Genomic DNA, 27,559 nt, shown 5'->3' with positions numbered 1-27,559 from the left:
ACAGTGTGGCGCATATTAGTAAGAGTGTTATCCATCCATCCATCCATCCATCATCTTCCGCTTATCCAAGGTCGGGTCGCGGGGGCAACAGCCTAAGCAGGGAAACCCAGACTTCCCTCTCCCCAGCCACTTCGTCTAGCTCTTCCCGGGGGATGCCGAGGCGTTCCCAGGCCAGCCGGGAGACATAGTCTTCCCAACGTGTCCTGGGTCTTCCCCGTGGCCTCCTACCGGTTGGACGTGCCCTAAACACCTCCCTAGGGAGGCGTTCGGGTGGCATCCTGACCATATGCCCGAACCACCTCATCTGGCTCCTCTCGATGTGAAGGAGCAGCGGCTTTACTTTGAGTTCCTCCCGGATGGCAGATCTTCTCACCCTATCTCTAAGGGAGAGCCCCGCCACACGGCGGAGGAAACTCATTTCGGCCGCTTGTACCCGTGATCTTATCCTTTCGGTCATGACCCAAAGCTCATGACCATAGGTGAGGATGGGAACGTAGTGGCGCAGTGGGAGATTGGCCGTGCGCAACCCGAGGGTCCCTGGTTCAAATCCCACCTAGTACCAACCTCGTCATGTCCGTTGTGTCCTGAGCAAGACACTTCACCCTTGCCCCTGATGGGTGCTGGTTGGCGCCTTGCATGGCAGCTCCCTCCATCAGTGTGTGAATGTGTGTGTGAATGGGTAAATGTGGAAGTAATGTCAAAGCGCTTTGAGTACCTTGAAGGTAGAAAAGCGCTATACAAGTACAACCCATTTATCATTTATTTATCTATTTAAATTGAGAGCTTTGCCTTCCGGCTCAGCTCCTTCTTCACCACAACGGATCGATACAACGTCCGCATTACTGAAGACGCCGCACCGATCCGCCTGTTGATCTCACGATCCACTCTTCCCTCACTCGTGAACAAGACTCCTAGGTACTTGAACTCCTCCACTTGGGGCAGGGTCTCCTCCCCAACCCGTAGATGGCATTCCACCCTTTTCCGGGCGAGAACCATGGACTCGGACTTGGAGGTGCTGATTCTCATTCCGGTCGCTTCACACTCGGCTGCGAACCGATCCAGCGAGAGCTGAAGATCCCGGTCAGATGAAGCCATCAGGACCACATCATCTGCAAAAAGCAGACACCAAATCCTGAGGTTACCAAACCGGAACCCCTCAACGCCTTGAATGCGCCTAGAAATTCTGTCCATAAAAGTTATGAACAGAATCGGTGACAAAGGACAGCCTTGGCGGAGTCCAACCCTCACTGGAAATGTGTTCGACTTACTGCCGGCAATGCGGACCAAGCTCTGGCACTGATCGTACAGGGAACGGACCGCCACAATAAGACAGTCCGATACCCCATACTCTCTGAGCACTCCCCACAGGACTTCCCGAGGGACACGGTCGAATACCTTCTCCAAGTCCACAAAGCACATGTAGACTGGTTGGGCAAACTCCCATGCACCCTCAAGATCCCTGCCGAGAGTATAGAGCTGGTCCACAGTTCCACGACCAGGACGAAAACCACACTGTTCCTCCTGAATCCGAGGTTCGACTATCCGGCGTAGCCTCCTCTCCAGTACATCTGAATAAACCTTACCGGGAAGGCTGAGGAGTGTGATCCCACGATAGTTGGAACACACCCTCCGGTCCCCCTTCTTAAAGAGAGGAACCACCACCCCGGTCTGCCAATCCAGAGGTACCGCCCCCGATGTCCACGCGATGCTGCAAAGTCTTGTCAACCAAGACAGCCCCACAGCATCCAGAGCCTTAAGGAACTCCGGGCGGATCTCGTCCACCCCTGGGGCCTTGCCACCGAGGAGCTTTTTAACTACCTCAGCGACCTCAGCCCCAGAAATAGGAGAGTCCACCACAGATTCCCCAGGCACTGCTTCCTCATAGGAAGACGTGTTGGTGGGATTGAGGAGGTCTTCGAAGTATTCCTTACACCTATCCACAACATCCGCAGTTGAGGTCAGCAGAACACCATCCGCACCATACACGGTGTTGATAGTGCACTGCTTCCCCTTCCTGAGGCGGCGGACGGTGGTCCAGAATCGCTTCGAAGCCGTCCGGAAGTCGTTTTCCATGGCTTCCCCGAACTCCTCCCATGTCCGAGTTTTTGCCTCCGCGACCGCTGAAGCTGCACACCGCTTGGCCTGTCGGTACCTGTCCACTGCCTCCGGAGTCCTATGACCCAAAAGGACCCGATAGGACTCCTTCTTCAGCTTGACGGCATCCCTCACCGCTGGTGTCCACCAAGGGGTTTTAGGATTGCCGCCCTGACAGGCACCAACTACCTTGCGGCCATAGCTCCGATCTGCCGCCTCGACAATAGAGGTGCGGAACATGGTCCACTCGGACCCAATGTCCAGCACCTCCCTCGTGACATGTTCAAAGTTCTTCCGGAGGTGGGAATTGAAACTTTGTCTGACAGGAGACTCTGCCAGACGTTCCCAGCAGACCCTCACAATGCGTTTGGGCCTCCCAGGTCTGTCCGGCCTCCTCCCCCACCATCGCAGCCAACTCACCACCAGGTGGTGATCGGTACAAAGCTCCGCCCCTCTCTTCACCCGAGTGTCCAAAACATTAGGCCGCAAATCCGATGACACAACTACAAAGTCGATCATGGAACTGCGGCCTAGGGTGTCCTGGTGCCAAGTGCACATATGGACACCTTTATGTTTGAACATGGTGTTTGTTATGGACAAACTGTGACGAGCACAAAAGTCCAATAACAAAACACCACTCGGGTTCAGATCCGGGCGGCCATTCGTCCCAATCACGCCTCTCCAGGTTTCACTGTCGTTGCCAACGTGAGCTTTGAAGTCTCCCAGTAGGACAAGGGAATCACCCTGTTTTCTAACATAATGTAGCATATAGTTGTAACTTACACTATATTGCCAAAAGTATTTGGTCACCCATCCTAATGATGAGAATCAGGTGTCCTAATCACTTGGCCCGGTGTATAAAATCAAGAACTTAGGCATGGAGACTGTTTCTACAAACATTTGTGAAAGAATGGGCCGCTCTCAGTGATTTCCAGTGTCGAACTCTCATAGGATGCCACCTGTGCAACAAATCCAGTCGTGAAATTTCCTCGCTCCTAAATATTGCAAAGTCAACTTTATTATAAGAAAAGTGAAGAGTTTGGGAACAACAGCAACTCAGCCACCAAGTGGTAGGCCACATAAACTGACAGAGAGTAATCAGCGGATGCTGAACCACATAGTGCAAAGACTTTCTGCACAGTCAGTTGACCTTCATGTGACCTTCCAATTAGCCCTCGTACGGTACGCAGAGAGCTTCATGGAAAGGGTTTCCATGGCTGAGCAGCTTCATCTAAGCCGTACATCACCAAGTCCAATGCAAAGTGTTGGATGTACCGGGCCGCGGATCGAATGGTACCGGGCCGCAGAATAATTTTTTAATGAATTTTACTATTTTTTAATAAAAAAAAAAAAAATGTATTTTATTATTTTTTTATTTTATTTAAACAACATAAAAAACACAAGGTACGCTTACAATTAGTGCACCGACCCAAAAATACCCTCCCTTTTTCATGACAAAAACCTCCCTTTTTCATGGCCGCGGGACAAATTATCAAGCGTTGACCGGTCCACAACTACAAAAAGGTTGGGGACCACTGGTGTAAAGCACATTACCAATGGACTCTAGAGCAATAAAAACACCTTCTCTGGACTGATGAATCACGCTTTTCCATCTGGCAATCTGACTGACCAGTCCGGGTTTGGAGGTTGCCAGGAAAACGTTACATTTTGGACTTCATTGTTCAGAGTGTGAAATTTGGTGGAAAATAAATTATGGTGTGAGGTTGGTTTTTCAGTTAGTTCCAGTGAAAAGAACTTTGAATGCTCCAGGATACCAAACTCCGGTAAGAGGCGACTTATTACCACAATTTTCTCACCGAAAACTGCCGGTTGACAAGTAGTCGGGATCGATGTTCGCTTGACCGCTCTGATCCATAGTAAAGCTTCACCTCAGGGAATTTTAAACAAGGAAACACCGGCTGTGTTTGTGTGGCTAAAGGCTAAAGCTTCCCACCTCCATCTTTCTACTTTGACTTCTCCAATATTAATTGAACAAATTGCAAAAGATTCAGCAACACAGATGTCCAAAATACTGTGTAATTGCGCGATGAAAAGAGACGACTTTTAGCCGTAAGTGGTCCTGGGCTAATATGTCCCCTCCAACCAAAAACGTCACAAACACGCGTCATCATTCCGCGACGTTTTCAACAGGAAACTCAGCGGGAAATTTAAAATTGTAATTTAGTAAACTAAAAAGGCCGTATTGGCATGTGTTGCAATGTTAATATTTCATCATTGATATATAAACTATCAGACTTCGTGGTCGGTAGTAGTGGGTTTCAGTAGGCCTTTAAGCCACAATGCCTCCGTTCTCCCTTTTCTCTCTACACACTGTATCTGCTTGTAAGTACTCTGTGATTGTGCACTGCCGAACATGCTCTTCTGCTCGTAAAACCAGCAATGACACAACATGACGGCATGTCAGAGGCGATAGAATTACCGAAAATGAGTCATTAGTATCGCGGTACTATACTAATACCGGTATACCGTACAACCCTAATGGTCACCATCATTTGCAATCCCCAGCAGCTGATCCTCTAGTTGCCCAGACATGCTCAATTCGCCAGGTTTAGTCACAAACGGGTCGAGGATCCATTAATTCGCAGTTCGGTTATCTTTTTTGGTTGAGTGCTGGCCCAGGTGACGTGTCATCCAAAATCCCCGGCTAATGTTCGAAACATGTCAAATATCCCTACGTCCACAATTCCAGTTTGGCTCTGAATGCTGCTATTTTATCTACCAACTTGAACACTGTCGTTAGTTTTCCCTGCAGTGACAATTTAAGTTTGTTGAGCAGATTGAATATGTCGCAAAAGTAAGATGGATTGGCGACCCATTCCTTGACACTAAAATGAGCCGCCAACGGCGACTATTTTTCCCGGAAATATCTATGCAGCGGCTCTTGAAACTCAAACACTCTGGCCAGTGATCTTCCTCTGGATAGCTATCTTATTTCGTTGTGTAAGAGACAATGTTTGTGCCCGGCAACCAATAAGGTGCAGATATAAATAAATTGATTAATGTACATATAAATCTATTTATTGCACTTTTGCATATGCATCCACGTTTATAGATTGATTAATTTGATTGATTGATTGATTGAAACTTTTATTAGTAGATTGCACAGTTCAGTACATATTCTGTACAATTGACCACTAAATGGTAACACCCCAATAAGTTTTTCAACTTGTTTAAGTCGGGGTCCACGTTAATCAATTCATGGTACAAATATATACTATCAGCATAATGCACTCATCACACAGGTCAATCATCATAGTATATACTTTGAATTATTTACAATCCGGGGGGTGGGATGAGAAGCTTTGGTTGATATCAGTACTTCAGTCATCAACAATTGCATCAACAGAGAAATGTGGACATTGAAACAGTGTAGGTCTTATTTAGTAGGATATGTACAGCCAGCAGAGAACATAGTGAGTTCAGATAGCATAAGAACAAGTATATACATTAGAAGTACATTTGAGTTGTTTATAATCCGGGGAGATGGGATGTGAATGGAGGAGGGTATTAGTAAAGGGTTGAAGTTGCCTGGAGGTGTTGTTTTCGAGCGGTTTTAAAGTAGGGTAGAGATGCAATTACTTTTACACCTGTTGGGAGTGCATTCCACATTGATGTGGCATAGAAAGAGAATGAGTTAAGACCTTTGTTAGATCGGAATCTGGGTTTAACATGGTCTGCGGAGCTCCCCCTGGTGTTGTGGTTATGGCGGTCATTTACGTTAAGGAAGTAGTTTGACATGTACTTCGGTATCAGGGAGGTGTAGTGGATTTTATAGACTAGGCTCAGTGCAAGTTGTTTTACTCTGTCCTCCACTCTGAGCCAGCCCACTTTGGAGAAGTGGGTTGGAGTGAGGTGTGATCTGGGGTGGAGGTCTAAAAGTAACCAGACTAGCTTGTTCTAGGATGTTTGGAGTCTCGATTTGAGGGTTTTGGAGGTGCTGGGATGTATGTTATATTCCAGCGAGTTAATCCATTTTGGGGGGAGTTTAGGGGATAATTTACTTATGATGCGTTCAAGAGTCTTACGGCCTGAGGGAAGAAGCTGTTACAGAACCTGGAGGTTCTGCTACGGAGGCTGCGGAATCTCTTTCTAGAGTCCAGCAGTGAAAACAGTCCTTGGTGGGGGCGGGAGTGGTCTCTGCAGATTTTCCGAGCCCTGGTCAGGCAGCGGCTTTTTGCGATCCCCTGGATAGGAGGAAGAGGAGTCCTGATGATCTTTTCCGCCGTCTTCACCACTCTCTGCAGACACTTCCAATCCGAGGCACTGCAGGCTCCTGCACGCACCTTGATAAGGTTAATAACTTCAACAACATCTTTCAGTACTCTGTGAAAATCATCTGACATTTTAAAAATCAATTATTTCCCTCACCTATAAAGTGAGTTTTAAAAATGAATTAAACCTCATTGGGAAGAACTCCTGTACAACAACATTTAGGCTACGAATCCCATTTCAGATTTTTTTGTTAAATCCGATCTTTTTGTGTAGTTGTTAATAAAAAATAAAAAAAATGCAATGTCTAATATGAAGTGATTGCGTCTGTGAAGTGACCCAAATGTGGCAAAAAAAACATGACATCATTGGCGCTGCAATGCGTCAACCCAAAAGTAAATATAGCTTCATCTGATGTAGCCTGGGGCATTTCCAGCAATTTAAAGGATTTTGTGCGAACACAGTCCAATGTTCCCTCTAAGGTGCGCGCCTGCCCAATTGCGCACTGCTCCTGTCTCCTCCGAAAGGAATATGTTTGCCGTGCACATAATCCAAATCCCCAATAATACCAGAAGAATTTAACAAATTAAAAAGATGGTTTGACGAAAAAACAGACAATCTTTGAATTTCAGTAAAACTAAAATAATGCTGTTTGGTAACCGTAGAAGGGAAAGTCAAACACAAATACAAAGTTAAAGTACCAATGATTGTCACACACACACTAGGTGTGGTGAAATTTGTCCTCTGCATTTGACCCATCCCCTTGTTCACCCCCTGGGAAATGAGGGGAGCAGTGGGCAGCAGCGGTGCCGCGCCCAGGTATCATTTGTGGTGATTTAAAGGCCTACTGAAATGAGATTTTCTTATTTAAACAGGGATAGCAGATACATTCTATGTTTCATACTTGATAATTTCGCGATATTGCCATATTTTTTGCTGAAAGGATTTAGTGGAGAACATCGACGATAAAGTTTGCAACTTCTGGTTGCTAATAAAAAAGCCTTGCCTTTACCGGAAGTAGCAGACGATGAGCGCTGGAAGTCACGGGTTGTAGGGCTCCTCACATCCTCACATTGACAGGATATTGAGAGTGAAGGGACTATCAAAAATAAAAATAGATAAATATAAAGGCGATTGCAGTGGGAGCGATTCAGATGTTATTAGACACATTTAAGAGGATAATTCTGGAAAATCCCTTATCTGCCTATTGTGTTACTAGTGTTTTAGTGAGATTATATAGTACCTGAAAGTCGGAGGGGTGTGGTGACTGCCAGTGTCTCCGTGGGTGGAGGTAATAGTCCGCGGCAGCTGCAGGAGGACGCAGGCTCCGCTCATAACTACGGTAAGAGCCAACTTATTACCACACTTTTCTTATCGAAACCTGCCGGTTGACATGTGGTCGGGATCCATGTTCGCTTGACCGCTCTGTTCCATAGTAAAGCTTCACCTTCGAGAATTTTAAACACGGAAACACCGGCTGTGTTTGTGTGGCCAAAGGCTAAAAGCTTCCCACCTCCATCTTTCTACTTTGACTTCTCCATTATCATTGAACAAATTGCAAAAAAATCAGCAACACAGATGTCCAGAATACTGTGTAATTATGCGATTAAAGCAGACTACTTATCGCCTGGATCGGGCTGGAAAATAATGTCCGCTACAACCCGAAACGTCACACGCACGTGTCATCATACCGACGTTTTCAACAGGACACTTCGCGGGAAATTTAAAATTGCAATTTAGTAAACTAAAAAGGCCGTATTGGCATGTGTTGCAATGTTAATATTTCATCATTGATATATAAACTATCAGACTGCGTGGTCGGTAGTAGTGGGTTTCAGTAGGCCTTTAACCCCCAATTACAACCCTTGATGCTGAGTGCCAAGCAGGGAGGTAATGGGTCCCATTTTTAAATAGACAGATTACATATTGAAAGGGCCTGCCTCCTCTCCGCTTTGTAGATCTCGGGTCAAGACGAAATCTTTCTTGTGGATTACAGTACATAAAAGAAACCGACGCCTCATGTCGCTTCCCATCATACACAGTGGAGTTTTACAAGCCTTTTGATTGGTAGGACCAAAGACCGCTTTTCTCCTCTCGCAGGGCGAGCTGAATTCAATATAACACAAAGTTTTGTGATAACTTATATCCAATTAGGGAGACGCTCGTGAGGCATCCGCACGAGATGCCCGAACCACCTAAGCTGGCTCCTTTCCAAGCGAAGGAGCAGCGGCTCTATTCCAAGTCTCTGTCGGGTGACTGAAATTCTCACCCTATCTCTAAGGGAGAAGCCAGCCACTCTTCTGAGTAAACTCATTTCGGCCGCTTTTATCCGCGATCTTATTCTCTCGGTCATGACCCACACTTCATGACCATGAATTGATTAACGTGGACGCCGACTTATACAAGTTGAAAAACTTATTTGGGTTTTAACATTTAGTGGTCAATTGTACGGAATATGTACTGTACTGTGCAATCTATTAATAAAAGTCTCAATTAATCAATCAAGGTGAGAGTAGGAATGTAGATAGCTCGGTAGACCGAAAACTTTGCCTTCTGGCTCAGCTCTCGTTTCTTCACAACAGTGCGGCAGAGAGACTGCAACACTGCCCCAGCTGCTCCGATTCTCCGGCTGATTTCCTTCTCCCTCTTTCCCTCACTCGCGAACAAGACCCCGAGATACTTAAACTCCTCCACCTGGGACAGAGTCCCGTCCTGTATGCTTGTACAACACTTAAAACCTTTAGCATATCAGTTTGTGGAATTAATTTTTTTTATTTAGCCCTTGTTTAACCAGGTAAACTCCCATTGAGATCAAAGATCTCTTTTCCAAGGGAGACCTGGCCAAGGGGGCAGCAGCAAGGTGACATTAAAAACAGTGAGCAACACATAAAACATCACATTTACAACATTAAAACTTGCTCAAATGACACATGTGCATACAGACAAGGTAGACTGCAATCCTTTCACAGAAGCTTTAAACTCATTTAATGTAACAAGGGTTTGAAGTTGAATATTCGATTGTAGGTTATTCCAAGCCTATGGTGCTGAAAACCTAAATGCTTTCTTGCCCAGTTCAGTTCTTAATTTGGGGATGACAAATTGAAGAACATTCATTGAACTCAGATTGGGACTTCCTTGTTTTTTTGTTAAAACACAAGATAGATGAGATGGAGTGATACAAAGAATGGTTTTGTAGATGAAAACATACCAATGATTGAGGCATCGAGCACATAAACATTATGGAATGGATTAACCAAAGAAATCCAACAAAGTACCAATATGATTCAGTTTAAGAGACGGTTCAAACTGCAAGTGCTGACAAAATACACAGAACAAGAATTATAATGAACATCTGAACCATTTTTGTTTTTGTTTTATTTAGACAAACATGGTTTATGTATTTAAAATTTGTTTGCTTACTATGGTACCATATTTTTCGGAGTATAAGTCGCTCCGGAGTATAAGTCGCACCTGCCGAAAATGCATAATAAAAAAGGAAAAAAATATGTATGAGTCGCACTGGAGTACAAGTCGCATTTTTTGGAGAAATTTATTTGATAAAACCCAACACCAAGAATAGACATTTGAAGGGCAATTTAAAATAAATAAAGAATAGTGAACAACAGGCTTCACGGTGGCAGAGGGGTTAGTGCGTCTGCCTCACAATACGAAGTTCCTGCAGTCCTGGGTTCAAATCCAGGCTCGGGATCTTTCTGTGTGGAGTTTGCATGTTCTCCCCGTGAATGCGTGGGTTCCCTCCGGGTACTCCGGCTTCCTCCCACTTCCAAAGACATGCACCTGGGGATAGGTTGATTGGCAACACTAAATTGGCCCTAGTGTGTGAATGTGAGTGTGAATGTTGTCCGTCTATCTGTGTTGGCCCTGTGATGAGGTGGCGACTTGTCCAGGGTGTACCCTGCCTTCCGCCCGATTGTAGCTGAGATAGGCGCCAGCGCCCCCCGCGACCCCGAAAGGGAATAAGCGGTAGTAAATGGATGGATGGAACAACAGGCTGAATAAGTGTACGTTAGAGATGCGCGGTTTGCGGTCTCATCCGCAGAGTCCGCGGATAAACCGCGGGTCGGGCGGGGGACATGACGAAAAAATTGATTTTAGATTGATTCGGGCGGGTGGCGGTTGAACCATTCGGAATTATTTAATATACATTTTTCAGGGATCGGCAACCTTCACCACTCAAAGAGCTGTTTTGACCCTTGTCTCGAAGTAAACGACAATAGGAGCCGCAAACATACTCGTAAATATCTGCTGGCGGTCATCCAGACTACAAGGATGAGAGCGTGCTACGAAGCCTTTGACTTTAACACCTTCTACATCATGTACAAACTGCTTGCCAGTCTAGCACAATGTTGTATGTGGCTTCCGCAGACACACGCACATGACTGCAAGGCATACTGGGTGACACAGAGTACACTGATGGTTGTGATATAAACCAATTTAACACTCTTACTATTATGCGCCACACTGTGAAGCCACACCAAACAAAAATGACAAACACATTTCGGGAGAACATCCTCACAGTAACACAACATAAACGCAACACAACAAATACCCAGAATCCTTTTCATCAATGACTCTTCCTGACTATATTTTACCCCCTCCCCTGCGCCGGTAAGGTGAGCGGGGTTGGGGGTGCGGGGGTGTAAAATATAGTCAGGAAGAGTCATTGATGCAAAGGATTCTGGGTATTTGTTGTGTTGTGTTACTGTGAGGATGTTCTCCAGGAATGTGTTTGTCATTTTTGTTTGGTGTGGCTTCACAGTGTCGTGCATATTAAAGTGTTAAAGTTGTTTATATCACAACCATCTGTGTACTCTATGTCACCCAGTATGCCTTTCAATCTTGTACGTGTATCTGCTCAAGTTTCATACAACTGGCAAGCAGTTTGTACATGTTGTAGAAGGTGTCAAAGACAATAGCTTCACAGCACGCACTTATTTTCGTTATCTGGATGAGTACCAGTAAATATTAGCGAGAATGGTTGCGGTTCAATTGTCTTCGTTACTCTGTGAAACGGTTCAAAAAAGCTCTTTGAGAGGTAAAGATTGCAGACCCTTGATATAACAAATGGCGGGCGGTTGCGGTTTAGATATGGTTCGGGTGGATGGCGGGTGGATGACGACTTTAGTGATGCGGTTGCGGATGATATAATTGCCTATCCGCGCATCTCTAGTGTACGTTATATGCCGCATAAATAACCAACTGAGAAGGTGCCTGGTATGTTAACGTAACATATCATGGTAAGAGTCATTCAAATAACTATAACATATAGAACATGCTATACGTTTACCAAACAATCTGTCACTCCTAATCCCTAAATCCAATGAAATCTTATACGTCTAGTCTCTTACGTGAATGAGCGAAATAATATTTGATATTTTACAGTAATGAGTTAATAATTTCACACATAAGCCACTCCTGAGTATAAATCGCACCCCGGGCCAGACTATATAAAAAACTGCGACTTATAGTCCGAAAAATACGGTATATTATTTATTCATCAGTTCACTGTTCTGTTACAGAGAACAAGGAAACTGTATAATATTGCCATGGTATGAAAAGGGGTAGGATTAAATAAGCTCAGCTTCTTCCTACTCCTTTTCCGATGTGCTGTAATGAAACAACTGTAAATGTGCGATGCATTACATTGTATCGTATGCATGTTCGAACTACACTGAAACTGAACTGAACAAATCCAGTCTAAACTGTAACAAAAATAAACGTAATTTATTCTGTACCATTTTGTAACGCAATTCTGTGAGTGACAGGTGACAAGCGGTCACATCGGATAAAACAGTGACGACGTCTGCCGAGACATTTTAAGGAGGAGAACCAGGTGTTCTGCATCAACAGACCCAGCTGCAGAAAAAAACATCTAAGTGAGGGCATTACATTTTTTTCAAGGGTGAGCAAACCTTTTAACCTACAATTTATTTGCTTCATCCTGAACAATGGTTCTGTGACCACTCCAACAATAGGTAGGAGAAACAACATTTTCTCTCACTAAAAATAGGCAGTTCACCCCAAAATCAAAAATACAAGCGAACAAAATTGTGTAGGGCCGTGTTCATTTATTCGACTCAAGCATGTATTGAAAAAGCACAGCAACATGGGTTGTGGCACGCAGATAGCACTCCTAATGGAAACGGAAGCACTGAACAGTGTGTTTTAGTTTTTCGTCTGTGTGTGCTTAGTATTCCCTGTCTTTAGTTCCTGTCAGCGCTCTTATTTTGTCTGTTTGCTGTTTTTTTCCCTGTGCGCTGTTTTCCCTCAGCTGCGGCTGATTGGCACCTGGCCACACCTGGTATCAATCAGCCCACTCCTATTTGAACCTGTTTTGTCCTCCAGTCGAGTGCTGGAAATATTGTCGCTCTTGTCGTTGCTACCTGTCGTGTCGTATCATATCGTGTCAATGCAGCGTTGCGGTAAGCTATATTTGAGAGTGGTTTGTAGCTTATTGTCTTTTGTTCCCTGTTTCCAAGTTTGTTTTCATATTATAAGTACGACTTCTGTTTCTTGCTCGATACCTGCTAGCTTTCACGCTAGGCCTTTTTGTTTGTTATCCGCCCACGTGCGCGCTTTTTGTTTGTACCCTTTGTTTTTTGTCTTAGTGTTTTAAATTAAATCATGTTTTCTCACTCCATGCCTGCCTCCTTCACTGCATCTTGGGGTTTGTCACAAACCAACTCTAACAGATACTGGGAGAGGTCGGGAGCACAAGGATGTCAACACTGCCTACCAGTGTTGACAGCAGTTTTTAATTGAGGTCTATTCATAGTCCTATGACGAAAATGTGTTTTAGTTTTAGTCATCGTAATTTGATGATGAACTGAGTTTATTTCGGTCATATAATCAACGGTCATAAAACGTTCTCTAGGGGCACATACTTCTTTTACAACATCTGGTATTAAATGGGACTTTTGAACTAAAAAAAGAAGACTTTTAGAGGGTTTTTCTATACTTAATTTTTCAGTTGTGCCCAAAAGAATTTGACAAAAAAAATCAGCCACCTAAGCCTTTTCCTCCCCGTTGTTTATTTTTTATTTTAAATGAGTTTATTTCAGTCATGTAATCAACCATTTTGTTTAATGAATTTAACAGCACAGATGATACATATTTAACAATCAGACACATACACACACAAAAAAAAGAAAAAAAACGGACTGAAAAAGGAACAGGCTGAAGCCAAGGCTTACATTTGCCTGTGCTATACCTTCACTGAAAATAAGATTACCTGGAACATCAACAATCAAAAAAATCAATGGGATGAAATTAATTGGTACTATATTTAAAATGTTCCATTATTTCACCTTTCAAGGCGTTCTTTAACCACAACAAAGAACTACTCGCCTTCAACTCATCACTGAACTTGTTCCACCATTTAACTCCTAAAACCGAAATATATTTGTATTTTCTATTCCTTCTTACTTTACCCATTTGAAAAAATCAATATATTTGATTATTTTCCATTATTTCACCTTTCAAGGCTTTCTTAAACCTTAACTAAGAACTAGACGTCATCAACTCATCACTGAGCTTGTTCCACCATTTAACTCCTAAAACCGAAATATATTTGTGTTTTATATTCGTTCTTACTTTACCTATTTCAAAAATCAATATCCCCCGTAAATGATAGTTTTCTCCTTAATTTAAATAACCTAAGAATACAAGCTGGAAGGCTGTTATTCTTTACTCGAAACACATTTTCTATATTTTTTAAAAACACAATATCTGAACTTTTGGTAACATTTTAGTACGGGGAACACATGTTCACCATTAATTAGTTGCTTATTAACATGCAAATTAGTAACATATTGGCTCTTAATTAGTCATTAAGTACTTATTAATGCCTTATTCTGCAAGGCCTTATTATACATCCAGTAAGCCATAAACTAAGAATTAACTAACCCTAGCCCTAACCCTTATTGCTTATTAGTAACTCTAACCAACATCTCTTTCTTTTTTTCTCTAATCTTTAGCTTCTTTATACCCAACCCCAACCAAATTAAGTCTTTGTTACTTTAATAAGCAACTAAATTAATGGTAAATATGTTCCCCATGCTAAAGTGTTGCCGAAAATTTTAACACATTAGAACTTGGGAATAATGGATTGGTATGTTCATAGTAGCAGGCTTTGTGTATTATTCTAATTACCCTTTTTTGAAGTTTAATTGTTGGGTCTATGTTTGTTTTATAAAAATGTCCCCAAACTTCAACACAATATGTTAAATATGGAAAAATAAAAGAATAATATAACATTTGCAGACATTTCTTATTCAGCATGTGTCTTACAATGAATTTGGATATTTTTCCCTTTTTATATATTCAATTTGCGGTTTCCAACATAATTTATGATCAAGTATTATTCCCGGGAATTTACTTTCATATAATCTATCAATAATTGATTTAGTTTGTCTAGTTTTACTCAACAAAAAAACCCCGTATTACTTACTTTTTCAGCTAAAATTACAGTAAATTGAGTCGACTAAAATATAAAGTACGCATAGAAGATAAGGCCTCTTTAAAGTTGATTTGAAAGCACCTTTATTTAGAATGACCTGTAAAGCCTTTGTTTAACCCAAAAGTAGCACGATTTCTTGGTCAGATTTGAATTCAGCCGACAAAAGTTTTTCACCGTAAAATCAACTTTGGTTCTGTTTTTTTCCATTTGCAGTAAGACACTAAAACATTAAAAAAAAAAAAAAAAAAGAAACATTGAAACAACAAGATCTTACGGTTTAAAAAAAAACAGCAGCTCTGTTGCTTCAATTTTACTGTAAAACAGTGGTATTTTTTCTCCATTCCATTCCATTTATTTCATTTTTTTATATGCTGTAAAAAACCCATTGCTTTTACTGTAAAATTCTGGTGTCTGAGCTGCCAGTTTTTAAAGTAAAATATAAATTCAGCTTATGTAGAAAAATATATATTGTTCAGCCATACATCCATACATTTTCTACCATGTGTTCCTTTCGTTGCGATGAGGTGGCGACTTGTCCAGGGTGCACCCCGCCTTCCGCCCGATTGTAGCTGAGAAAGGGAATAAGTGTTAGAAAATGGATGGGTGGATGTGTTTCTTTCAGGGTTGCGGGGGGATGCTGGAGCTTATCTCAGGTGTTTTCGGGTGGATGTCTTGTGTATATATATATATATATATATATATATATATATATATATATATGTATATATACACACTGTATATATATCTGTCTCTCTCTCTCTCTCTCTCTCTCTCTCTCTCTCTCTCTGTCTATATATATACATAGATATATCTATGTATATATATCTCAATGAAAACCAGTTTGACACCCCGGGTTTACACTGTAGTCGCTTTGGACATCGGATTCATATCCAGGTATGAAAAAAGCCTGTGTTGGATTTGAAAAAATCGGATGCGTGGGTTCCCTCCGGGTACTCCGGCTTCCTCCCACTTCCAAAGACATGCACCTGGGGATAGGTTGATTGGCAACACTAAATTGGCCCTAGTGTTTGAATGTGAGTGTGAATGTTGTCTGTCTATCTGTGTTGGCCCTGCGATGAGGTGGCGACTTGTCCAGGGTGTACCCCGCCTTCCGCCCGATTGTAGCTGAGATAGGCGCCAGCGCCCCCCGTGACCCCAAAAGGGAATAAGCGGTAGAAAATGGATGGATGGACAGTATGGGGGGTGAGGGGTATACAAGGATGACAGGGGATGTGTCAGGTCGAGGACTTTGGTACAACTTATGCGTGGCTTTCGCAGCTTACTTCGAGGGTTGTTTTCCCGGAATGCAAACGGACTGGACCGGACATGGCTCGAAGGTAAATACATGATTTTAATTTTAACTCAAAAACTGAAAACAAAAAGGCGCTCACAGCGAAGGTTCAAAACTTGGCTAAAAAAACAAAAACTATTACTATAACAAACTATGGACATGAAAACATGAACCAAAAACTCACTAAACTGTGTCTTGAATAAAGAAAAAAAAACATATGTAGCAAGAAAATAGCAGCATGAACTATGACCTGGACAGAGTACTCAGAGTGTCAAGAGTGCAGATCATGAATATGATGTCGCCAGGCTTACTGCCTGGCAACTACAGGCTTAAATAGTGGTGACGTGATTAACAACAGGTGCGTGAGGCCAAATGAATCAGGTGTGTGACATGAGGACAGGTGAAAACTAATGGGTTGTCATGAAAACAAAACAGGGAGTGAAAAAACAGAACATAGCCAAACTTGTGTGTGAACGTGAGTGTGAATGTTGTCTGTCTATCTGTGTTGGTCCCGCGATGAGGTGGCGATTTGTCCAGGGTTTACACCGCTTTCCGCCCGCCCGATTGTAGCTGAGATAGGCACCAGGGGAATAAGTGGTAGAAAAATGGATGGATGTATTTGTACTGACGTAAAACAATCAGATACATGCTTTCACATATGGTCAACAAAGTTGGGATTGAACAAAATGTGAACAAAGACAAACCCAGAACACAGTTTTATAGGTGACACTTTGGGCATCATGTATCAAGAGTTGTGTGGATTTCCTACTAAAAGTGGGAAAATATAAATCCAAAAAACAATGTACACACAAACACGTTCAAATGTATTAAATTGTGCGTGTGCATTAATCCAAGCACCTTTCTTTTTTACACCCCAATTAATGTGGAATTGAGCGTACATGTTGGAGTGCAGTTCGCCACTCTCTTAAAGTTAAAAAGGTAAAGTACCACTGATAGTCACACACCCACTAGGTGTTGTGAAATTAACCTCTGCATTTGACCCATCCCAATGTTCCACCCGCTGGGAGGTGAGGGGGGGAGCAGTGAGCAGCAGCGGTGGCCGCGCCCAGGAATAATTTTTGGTGATTTAACCCCCAATTCCAACCCTTGATGCTGAGTGCAGTGAGGTAATAAGTCCCATTTTTATAGTCTTTGGTATGGCTCGGCAGGGGTTTGAACTCACAAACTCTCAGGGCGTACAGTCTAACCCAGGTGTCACCAACCTTTTTGAAACCAAGAGCTACTTCTTGGATACTGATTATTGCGAAGGGTTACCAGTTTGCTACACACTTAAATAATTTGCCAGAAATAGCCAAATTGCTCCATTTACCTTTAATAAATCTCTCTCTCTCTCTCTCTCTCTCTCTCTCTATATATATATATATATCTCGCGACCGTGTTGGATCCATTATGGATTGAACTTTCACAGTAACTTGTTAGACCCGCTCGACATCCATTGCTTTCCTCCTCTCCAAGGTTCTCATAGTCATCATTGTCACCGATGTCCCACTGGGTGTGAGTTTTCCTTGCCCTTATGTGGGCCTACCGAGGATGTCGTAGTGGTTTGTGCAGCCCTTTGAGACACTAGTGATTTAGGGCTATGTAAGTAAACAATGATTGATTGATTGATTGATATATATATGTATGTATATATATATATAAAATGGGTATTTCTGTTTGTCATTCCGTCGTACATTTTTTTTTCTTTTACAAAAGGTTTTTTGGAGAGAATAAATGACAAAAAAAACACTGAATTGAACAGTTTAAAAGAAGAGAAAACAGGAAAAAAGTGAAAATTAAATTTTGAAACATACTTTATCTTCAATTTCGACTCTTTAAAATCCAAAATTCAACCGAGAAAAACTAGCTAATTCGAATCTTTTTGAAAAAATTTAAAAAAGAATTTATGGAACATCATTTGTAATTTTTCCTGATTAAGATTAATTTTAGAATTTTGATTGCATGTTTTAAATAGGTTAAAATCCAATCTGCATTTTGTTAGAATATATATATCAAATTGGAGCAAGCTATATTTCTAACAAAAAATAATTTCTTCTAGATTTTCCAGAACAAAAATTTTAAAAGCAATTCAAATGACTTTGAAATAAGATTTAAATTTGATTCTACAGATTTTGTAGATTTGCCAGAATAATTTTTTTGAATTTTAATCATAATAAGTTTAAAATATGTATTTAAAAATCCTAAAATCATTTTTGAAGTTGTATTTCTCTAAAATGTCTTTCTGAAAGTTTAAGAAGCAAAGTAAAAAATTAATGAATTTATTTGAACAAGTGAAGACCAAGTCTTTAAATTATTTTCTTGGATATTCAAATTCTATTTGAGTTTTGTCTCTATTAGAATGAAAAATGTCGAGCAAAGCGAGACCAGCTTGCTAGTAAATAAATTCAATTTAAAAAATAGAGGCAGCTCACTGGTAAGTGCTGCTATTTGAGCTATTTTTAGAACAGGCCAGCGGGCTACTCATCTGATCCTGGCGGGCTACCTGGTGCCCGCGGGCACCGCGTTGGTGACCCCTGCTCTAACCACAAGGCCACCTAGCAGGCTAAATATGCAAATCATATTTAAATCAGCCATGTGACTGAGGTCCCACATTCGGCCCAATCAGAATTTACCGACAGTGAAGTGAAGGCAAGCTGTCTCCTGGCATTTCCAGGGAACAGAAGGTAGTTGACTGGGATAAAGTGTGCGAGGCTGTCAGTGCTTTGGGGTCAGAGAACCGCACACAGGAACAAATAAGAAATAAGTGGTACTACATCAGGAAGAAGGTGAAGGAAAGGATGGATGTGACCAAAACAGGCGGGGGGACCGTAGATAAAGTAGCGCTCAACCCGTTTGAAAAGATAGCTGCTGCAATGATTCGTGAAAGTTTCGAAGACACCCCAAGATAAATATAATTGGTGTAACTTTAAATGTGTTGATACAGTAGCCTGCTCACATTCAAATTAGTTTCATGTGAAAATTATGTAATATTTGGTTTGAAATCTTTTACATTTCAACATGCCCGCATACCAACAAGGATACAAAATACTTGTTTAGATGGATGGATAGATAGATAGATAGATAGATAGATAGATAGTACTTTATTGATTGCTTCAGGAGAGTTCCCTCAGGAAATGTAATTAATCAATTTATTATTATAACCCAGGAAAGCTACATGCAGCAGCAGCCACGTGACACGGAGTCGTGTACGAATCCAGCAAACCTAAGTCAGTACAAAGACAAGCTTGTGTTGTAATGTTTGATGCTCAGAATACGTTTTTTTGTGAATGCACCTCGCGTGTGCACTGCAAATACTGAAATCTAAGTAAGATTAAATACCTCAAATAGGGGTGATATTTGCTTATTTTCTGTCTGATAAGATAATTTTTCTCACTGTTATGATAGTGTGTTTTACTTGTTTTAAGGGTTTTTAGCCTAATTTATCGCAGTAAGAGGGCGGTATAGCTCGGTTGGTAGAGTGGCCGTGCCAGCAACTTGAGGGTTGCAGGTTCGATTCCCGCTTCAGCCATCCTAGTCACTGCCGTTGTGTCCTTGGGCAAGACACTTTACCCACCTGCTTCCAGTGCCACCCACACTGGTTTAAATGTAACTTAGATATTGGGTTTCACTATGTAAAGCGCTTTGAGTCACTTGAGAAAAGCGCTATATAAATATAATTCACTTCACTTCACAGCTTGTCGCTGAGATTTGATGACCTATATTGAGTAAAACATGCTTGAAACTAGAATATCAACTGTTACAAAGCTGTGTCATCAACACTCACAAGTATAAAACTGCTTTTTTGAAGTAATAATTTCTTATTTCTGTCATGATCCGTAGTCTGGATCATGTTTAGTTTAGTTATTTTCTGTTAGTTTGGACTCCCTTTGTTGTTTGTGTACCTTTTGTGAGTCAGTTTGGTCACCATGGCAACATATTAATTTCACCATGAATTGATTAACGTGGACCCCGACTTAAACAAGTTGAAAAACTTATTCGGGTGTTACCATTTAGTGGTCAATTGTACGGAATATGTACTGAACTGTGCAATCTACTAATAAAAGTATCAATCAATCAATCAATAAACCTGCTGAGGGTTCCAGACGCACACCTGTTTTTGTTAATTACTTCCTTATTTAAGCCTGCCTTGTCCCGTCCGTCGGTCTTGGTCCCTTGTTTGCGTTATGCAACTGTTTCGTTGGTAATTACTAGATTTCTTGTTACCTGATCCTGTGCTAGTGTTAGCATTAGCTTCTGTGCTTTCGCCACGCGTTTCTTTTCATCTGTTTTTGTACCAGTGTTTTGTTATTAAATCATTCTTACCTTTTAGTTGTTGTCCGGAGTGTCTATGTTTGCGTTGGAGGAACGATCCCGCATTAAAATGCGACCCGCACGTGACAATTTCAAGCATGAAAAAAAATTCATAACTTTGACACAATTGTGTCTCATGTTAAAACAGATGACAGCTAAATGGACTTTGCTGTTATATTTTCAATAAAACAATAGAAAATGCGTACTCATATAGTAGTACAGTTATTTGTCAAAACGGGGGCTATTGCGTGGTTTGTTTTCCCGGAATGCAAAGGAAGGTGACGGGACATGGCGTGAAGGTAAAGACATATTTTAATTCATCTATAAAAAAAATGTGCAAACTAAAGGCGCGTACAAGGCAGAGAACAAACTTTGCTAAAAAATAAAAACTACTACAAAGGCAAAACTATGGATATGAGACAAAAGACTGAACGTGACATGAATAAACAAAACTTACTTGGAAGGAAATGAGCAGAGCGATACATAACCAGAGTGAACAGAGCATGGAGAAACAACAATGATGCCAGCCCGACTGCCTGGCAACTACAAGCTTAAATAATAGTGACATGATTAACACAGGTGCGTGAGTCTTAAACAAATCAGGTGCGTGAGTCCAAATGAGTGGGTGTGGTTTGTTTTCCCAGAATGCAAAGGAAGGTGACTGGACATGGCGTAAAGGTAAAGACTTATTTGAATTTATCTATAAGAAAAATGTGCAAACTAAAGGCGCGCACAAGGCGGAGAACAAAATTGGCTAAAAAACAAAAACTACCACAAAGGCAAAACTATGGATATAAAACAAAAGACTCGCTAAACGTGACATGAATAAACAAAACTTACTTGGAAGGAAATGAGCAGAGCGATACGTAACCAGAGTGAACAGAGCAAGGAGCAACAACAATGACGCCACCCCGACTGCCTGGCAACTACAAGCTTAAATAATAGTGACATGATTAACACAGGTGCGTGGGTCCTACACAATTCAGGTGCGTGAGTCCAAATGAGTACAGGTGAACTAATCGGTTGTCATGGTGACAAAACAATGGAGCGTAAACAGGAAGTAAAAAGAGTCTAAAACCAACAAAACAAAACGTGACCACAGAACATGACATTATTAGTGAGAATATACTTATTTTAAGGTATTTTGGGGTTCATTGAGGTTAGCCAATTTTACTTGTTTTGGAAATTCTTGACAAGCTAAATTTTCTTGTTCCTTGGCAGATAATTTTGCTTAGTTCAACTAAAATACCATTCATTTTTGTTTATGAACACTGACTTTTTGCAATGTGGTGAGAGGACAAACAAAAATGTATCGTTAGTGCACAATTGTGGCGATGTCGGACGAACGCTACGACGGTGTTTGCTTGTCAATCTTAACGCAAGAGTTGTGTAATCACCGAGCAAAATTAGAGCTGGTGTGCCGACATGCTTGCGTTGTAATGTTAATGCTCAAAATTCCGTTATTTGTGGTTTCCCCTTGTGTGTAGTGAGAAGTTGTTGTGTTGCTGCTGTACAGTTTAGGAATACTGTACCTCATGTTTGCCTCATGCATCTGCCACTTAGTTTAAGCACAAATATTAGGCACCGACATCTCCTGGTCTGGTAACTCGGTTTACATCGGCAAGGTGCCATTGTGATACCTAGTTATGCATTTTTACAAAACGAAGCAGCAGAAGAAAGATCCTACTGGGGTTGTACGGTATACCGGTGCTAGTATAGTACCGCGATACTAATGAATTATATTCGGTACTGTACCGCCTCTGAAAAGTACCGGTATTTTTTTACGGGCGTGGGCATGCAGAGTACATACAAGCAGACACAGTGTTAGACAGAAAAGGGAGAACGGATGCATTGTGGCTTAAAAACTAGCAATAAAGGTGAAGTTATAACACTGAAATGCCGTCAGGAAGAGGTGCTTTAAGACATGGCTAGCTAGCTAGCGGCTAACGTCCAGCCGCAGTCGGCAGTGTTTTAGCTACTTCTAAATCAATAATCCTCGCCTCCGTGGCGACAAAAAAAGTAAGTTTCTTACAAGTATCATCCCTGCAGGACGAAGAATAACTAAACATGCTTCACTACACACCGTAGTTCACCGACGTCACAATGTATACAAACGCCATTGGTGGATCTACACCTGACATCCACTGTAATGATACCAAGTACAGGAGCGTATCTAGTCGATACTACTATAATTACATCAATATTTTTTAGGATTGCAAAATATTTTTTCTATTTTTTTAAATGTATATCATGTTTATAAACTCTGGAAATACGTCCTGGACACATGAGGACTTAAATTATGACCATTGTATGATCCTGTAACGACTTGGTATCGGATTGCTACCCAAATTTGTGGTATCATCCAAAACTAATGTAAAGCAGCCAAACAAAAGTAGAATAAGTGATTATTACATTTTAACAGAAGTGTAGATAGAACACGTTAAAAAAGAAAGTACGCAGATATTAACAGTAAATGAACAAGTATGGTTATGGATTATACTTGTATAGCACTTTTCTACTTTCAAGGTTCTCAAAGCGCTTTGACACTATTTCCACCTTCACCCATTCACACACACATTTACACATTGATGGCGGGAGCTGCCATGCAAGGCCCTAACCTTGGACCCATCAGGAGCAAGGGTGAAGTGTCTTGCTGCAAGGACACATCGGACGTGACTAGGTTGGTAGAAGCTGGGGATCAAACCAGGAACCCTTAGGTTGCCGGCACGGCCACTCTCTCAATCGCGCCACGCCGAAGTGTAGATAGAACATGTTAAAAGAGAAAGTACAGTAAACAGATATTAACAATAAATGAACAAGTAGATGATGTATTAATTTTCTACCACTTGTCCTTCATAATGTTGACATAATAATAAAATAGAAAATGACACAATATGTTACTGCATATGTCAGCAGACTAAATTAGGAGTCTTTGTTTGCTTACTTACTAATAAAAGACAAGTAGTCTTGTATGTTCACTATTTTATTTAAGGACTTAACTATAATAAGAGACATATCTTTAATGTACCCTAAGATTTTTTTGTTAAAATAAAAACTAATGCAATTTTTTGTGGTTCCCCATTATCTAGAAAAGTATCAAAAAGTATCGGATTACACTTTGATACTGGTACCAAAATATTGGTATCCTAACTCCTATGTAACTTTAAACATTTTTGTTTAGCTTTTTAATGTTTTTTTGTTGCATTTGTATAGCGTCCATAAGGTAGCAGCACATGACATTCCCGTAGGACAGTGGTCCCCAACCTTTTTGTTGCTGCGGACCGGTCAACGCTTGAAAATTGGTCCCACGGACCGGGCTGTGGGGGTTCTTAAAGGGGAACATTATCACCAAACCTATGCAAGCGTCAATATATACCTTGATGTTGCAGAAAAAAGACCATGTATTTTTTTAACCGATTTCCGAACTCTAAATGGGTGAATTTTGGCGAATTAAACGCCTTTCTGTTTTTCGCTCTGGAGGGGATGACGTCAGAATGTGACGTCGCCGAGGTAATACAGCCGCCATTTTCATTTTCAACCCATTGTAAACATTGGGTTTCAGCTCTGTTATTTTCCGTTTTTTCGACTATTTTTTGGAACCTTGGAGACATCATGCCTCGTCGGTGTGTTGTCGGAGGGTGTAACAACACTAACAGGGAGGGATTCAAGTTGCACCACTGGCAAGAAATCTGCCGCCAGACCCCTATTGAATGTACCAGAGTGTCTTCATATTTGACCGGCGATGCTAAGACAGACATGGCACAGAGATGTATGGATAACCTGCAGATGCATTTGCAACGATTAAGGCAACGAAATCACAAAGGTGAGTTTTGTTGATGTTGTTGACTTATGTGCTAATCAGACATATTTGGTCTCGGCATGACTGCGAGCTAATCGATGCTAACATGCTACGCTAATCGATGCTAACATGCTATTTACGCTAGCTGTATGTACGTTTGAAACTAGATACCAACATTTAATGCGAAACAAACACTTACCAATCGACGGATTTAAGTTGCTCCAGTATCACAAGATACGAAAGTCCTGATCGTTTGGTCCGCACATTTTACCGGCGATGCTAATAAGGCAGCCATGCTATGGGCCACTTCATTAAGTACCCCCATGCTATGGCCGAATAGCGTCAATAGCTATTTGCTCAATATCTTCAATTTTTTCTTCAATTTCGTTTTCGCTATCTGCCTCCTTACTCCGACCATCTGTTTCAATGCATGCGTAATCTGTTGAATCGCTTAAACCGCTGAAATCCGAGTCTGAATCCGAGCTAATGTTGCTATATCTTGCTGTGGTAACCGCCATGTTGTTTGTATTGGCAGCACTGTATGACGTCACAGGGAAATGGATAGTGGTTTCGAAGATAGCGAAAATAAGGCACTTTAAAGCTTTATTCAGGGATATTCCGGGAGGTGTAAAATTTTGAAAAAAAACTTTGAAAAATAAAACAAGCCACTAGGAACTGATTTTTTATTGTTTTTAACCCTTTTGAAATTGTGATAATGTTCCCCTTTAAAGAAATACAATCATGTGTGCTTACGGACTGTATCCCTGCAGACTGTATTGATCTATGTTGATATATAATGTATATATTGTGTTTTTTATGTTGATTTAATAATTAAAAAATAAATAATAATAAATATATATATATATATATATATATATGTATATATATATGTATGTATATGTATATATATATGTATATATATATGTATGTATATGTATATATATATGTATGTATGTATATGTATATATATATGTATATATATATGTATATGTATATATATGTATGTATATGTATATATATATGTATATATATATGTATATATATATATGTATGTATATGTATATATATATGTATATATATATATGTATGTATATGTATATATATATGTATATATATATGTATATATATATATATATATATATATATGTATATATATATATATGTATGTATATGTATATATATATGTATATATATATATATATGTATATGTATATTTTTTTAAAATTTTATTTTATTTTATTTTTTATTTTTTGTGTGGCCCGGTACCAACCGGTGGTTGGGGACCACTGCCGTAGGAAACACCGACCTCGCTGCAAGAACAACCTTGATTGGCCTAAATTTACTCTTAAACTGAGCGTGACGCACAAACTTCTGTCAAAACATTGCCAGGATTTAATCACCTTAAGCTTCTCGTTTTTCTGGCGTTTTTTTTTTTTTTTTATGAGCGCGCCTATCTTTAATGGTCCTCCAACTTTAATATCACTGGTGATGTTTTTATAGGTGCAGCACCCTCATGATCCACGGCCAGGAGCAAACACTGGATGACAACTGGAGGGAGGCCTTCCAGAGCGCCTATATGGAGCTGGGAGGCCTGGGAGAGCGAGTGCTGGGTATGTTTGACGCCGGCAGCTATCATCCACTCGGGAGGAGATAGTGTGGGAGAGACGATTGGATGCCGCCATTATCTTTTATCATCTCCTCGGGTAAGAGGGTAGTTTAGCCAAATGTCCCTTTAGAAGTGCGGCGTGTTTATCGTTGCACTTTATCCAAATGAGAATTTCCTTTTTTTTTGGTTTATTGTTTGGGGGTGTGCGATGCAGCCCAAACAAGCTGACAAGAAACCAAACTCTGTCGAGACACAAAACGTTGAACAATGCAACACACATTTGTGCCTGACCGAGTGTACACATACAAACCGGAATTGTTACTTTTTATATGTTTTATGCATTTTACAGCATGGCTTCCATCCATCCATCCATCCATCCATTTTCTACCGCTTATTCCTTTTCGGGGTCGCGGGGGGCGCTGGCGCCTATCTCAGCTACAATCGGGCGGAAGGCAGGGTACACCCTGGACAAGTCGCCACCTCATCGCAGGGCCAACACAGATAGACAGACAACATTCACACTTACATTCACACAATTTAGTGTTGCCAATCAACCTATCCCCAGGTGCATGTCTTTGGAAGTGGGAGGAAGCCGGAGTACCCGGAGGGAACCCACGCATTCACGGGGAGAACATGCAAACTCCACACAGAAAGATCCCGAGCCTGGATTTGAACCCAGGACTGCAGGAACTTCGTATTGTGAGGCAGACGCACTAACCCCTCTGCCACCGTGAAGCCCACACAGCATGGCTTCTTGAGACATATTTGTAGGTCTACTCGTGCTAGGAATAAACTATCTACATGGACTTTGTAGAAAAACATAGCTGCAGCAATACAAAAAAAGCGTGTGTTTTTTGACTTATGTAAAACTTTTGACACCATCGATCATTCCTTGCTTCTGCAAAACTTAGAAAACTATGGCATAAGTGGTGTTTCACAACAGTTGTGAAGTAGTTATTTAAGGATTAGATCTTATTTTGTTTTTCCATATCTAACATTTTGTGTTAAAGTTTAGGGAAATGTTTATAAATCACACATAGACGCAAAAATTAATCCTCAAAAAAGGGTCATTAGAATAATACACTAAGTGTGCTACTATGAACATACCGATCCATTATTCATAAGTTCTAATGTGTTAAAATTTTCAAATATTGTGTTTTTAAAAACAACCTTGCAGCTTGTATTCTTAGGTTATTTAAATTAAGAGGAGAAGACAATCATTTACAGGGGATATTGATTTTTTAAATATGTAATATAAATATCCATCCCATCCATCCATCATCTTCCGCTTATCCGAGGTCGGGTCGCGGGGGCAACAGCCTAAGCAGGGAAACCCAGACTTCCCTCTCCCCAGCCACTTCGTCTAGCTCTTCCCGGGGGATTCCGAGGCGTTCCCAGGCCAGCCGGGAGACATAGTCTTCCCAACGTGTCCTGGGTCTTCCCCGTGGCTTCCTACCGGTTGGACGTGCCCTAAACACCTCCCTAGGGAGGCGTTCGGGTGGCGTCCTGGCCAGATGCTCGAACCACCTCATCTGGCTCCTCTCGATGTGAAGGAGCAGCGGCTTTACTTTGAGTTCCTCCCGGATGGCAGAGCTTCTCACCCTATCTCTAAGGGAGAGCCCCGCCACACGGCGGAGGAAACTCATTTCGGCCGCTTGTACCCGTGATCTTATCCTTTCGGTCATGACCCAAAGCTCATGACCATAGGTGAGGATGGGAACGTAGATCGACCGGTAAATTGAGAGCTTT

At 41.3% G+C, this 27,559-nt stretch overlaps 1 protein-coding gene across 2 annotated transcripts in view; it reads left to right on the top strand.

The window, feature by feature from the left end:
* atp1a2a (ATPase Na+/K+ transporting subunit alpha 2a) overlaps positions 1–27,559 on the top strand; it is a 193,753-nt gene that overhangs the window by 91,011 nt on the left and 75,183 nt on the right. For both annotated transcript variants that reach the window (XM_061920966.1, XM_061920967.1), the window contains one exon: positions 25,705–25,814. In XM_061920966.1, the coding sequence (XP_061776950.1) occupies positions 25,705–25,814 (110 nt within the window). The remainder of the gene's footprint in view (positions 1–25,704; positions 25,815–27,559) is intronic.

The sequence above is a fragment of the Nerophis ophidion genome, linkage group LG14 (genome assembly GCF_033978795.1).
Source record: "Nerophis ophidion isolate RoL-2023_Sa linkage group LG14, RoL_Noph_v1.0, whole genome shotgun sequence".
NCBI lineage: Eukaryota > Metazoa > Chordata > Actinopteri > Syngnathiformes > Syngnathidae > Nerophis > Nerophis ophidion.
The sequence above is the reverse complement of the archived record's forward strand: the minus strand, read 5'-3'. Positions and strand labels throughout refer to the sequence as shown.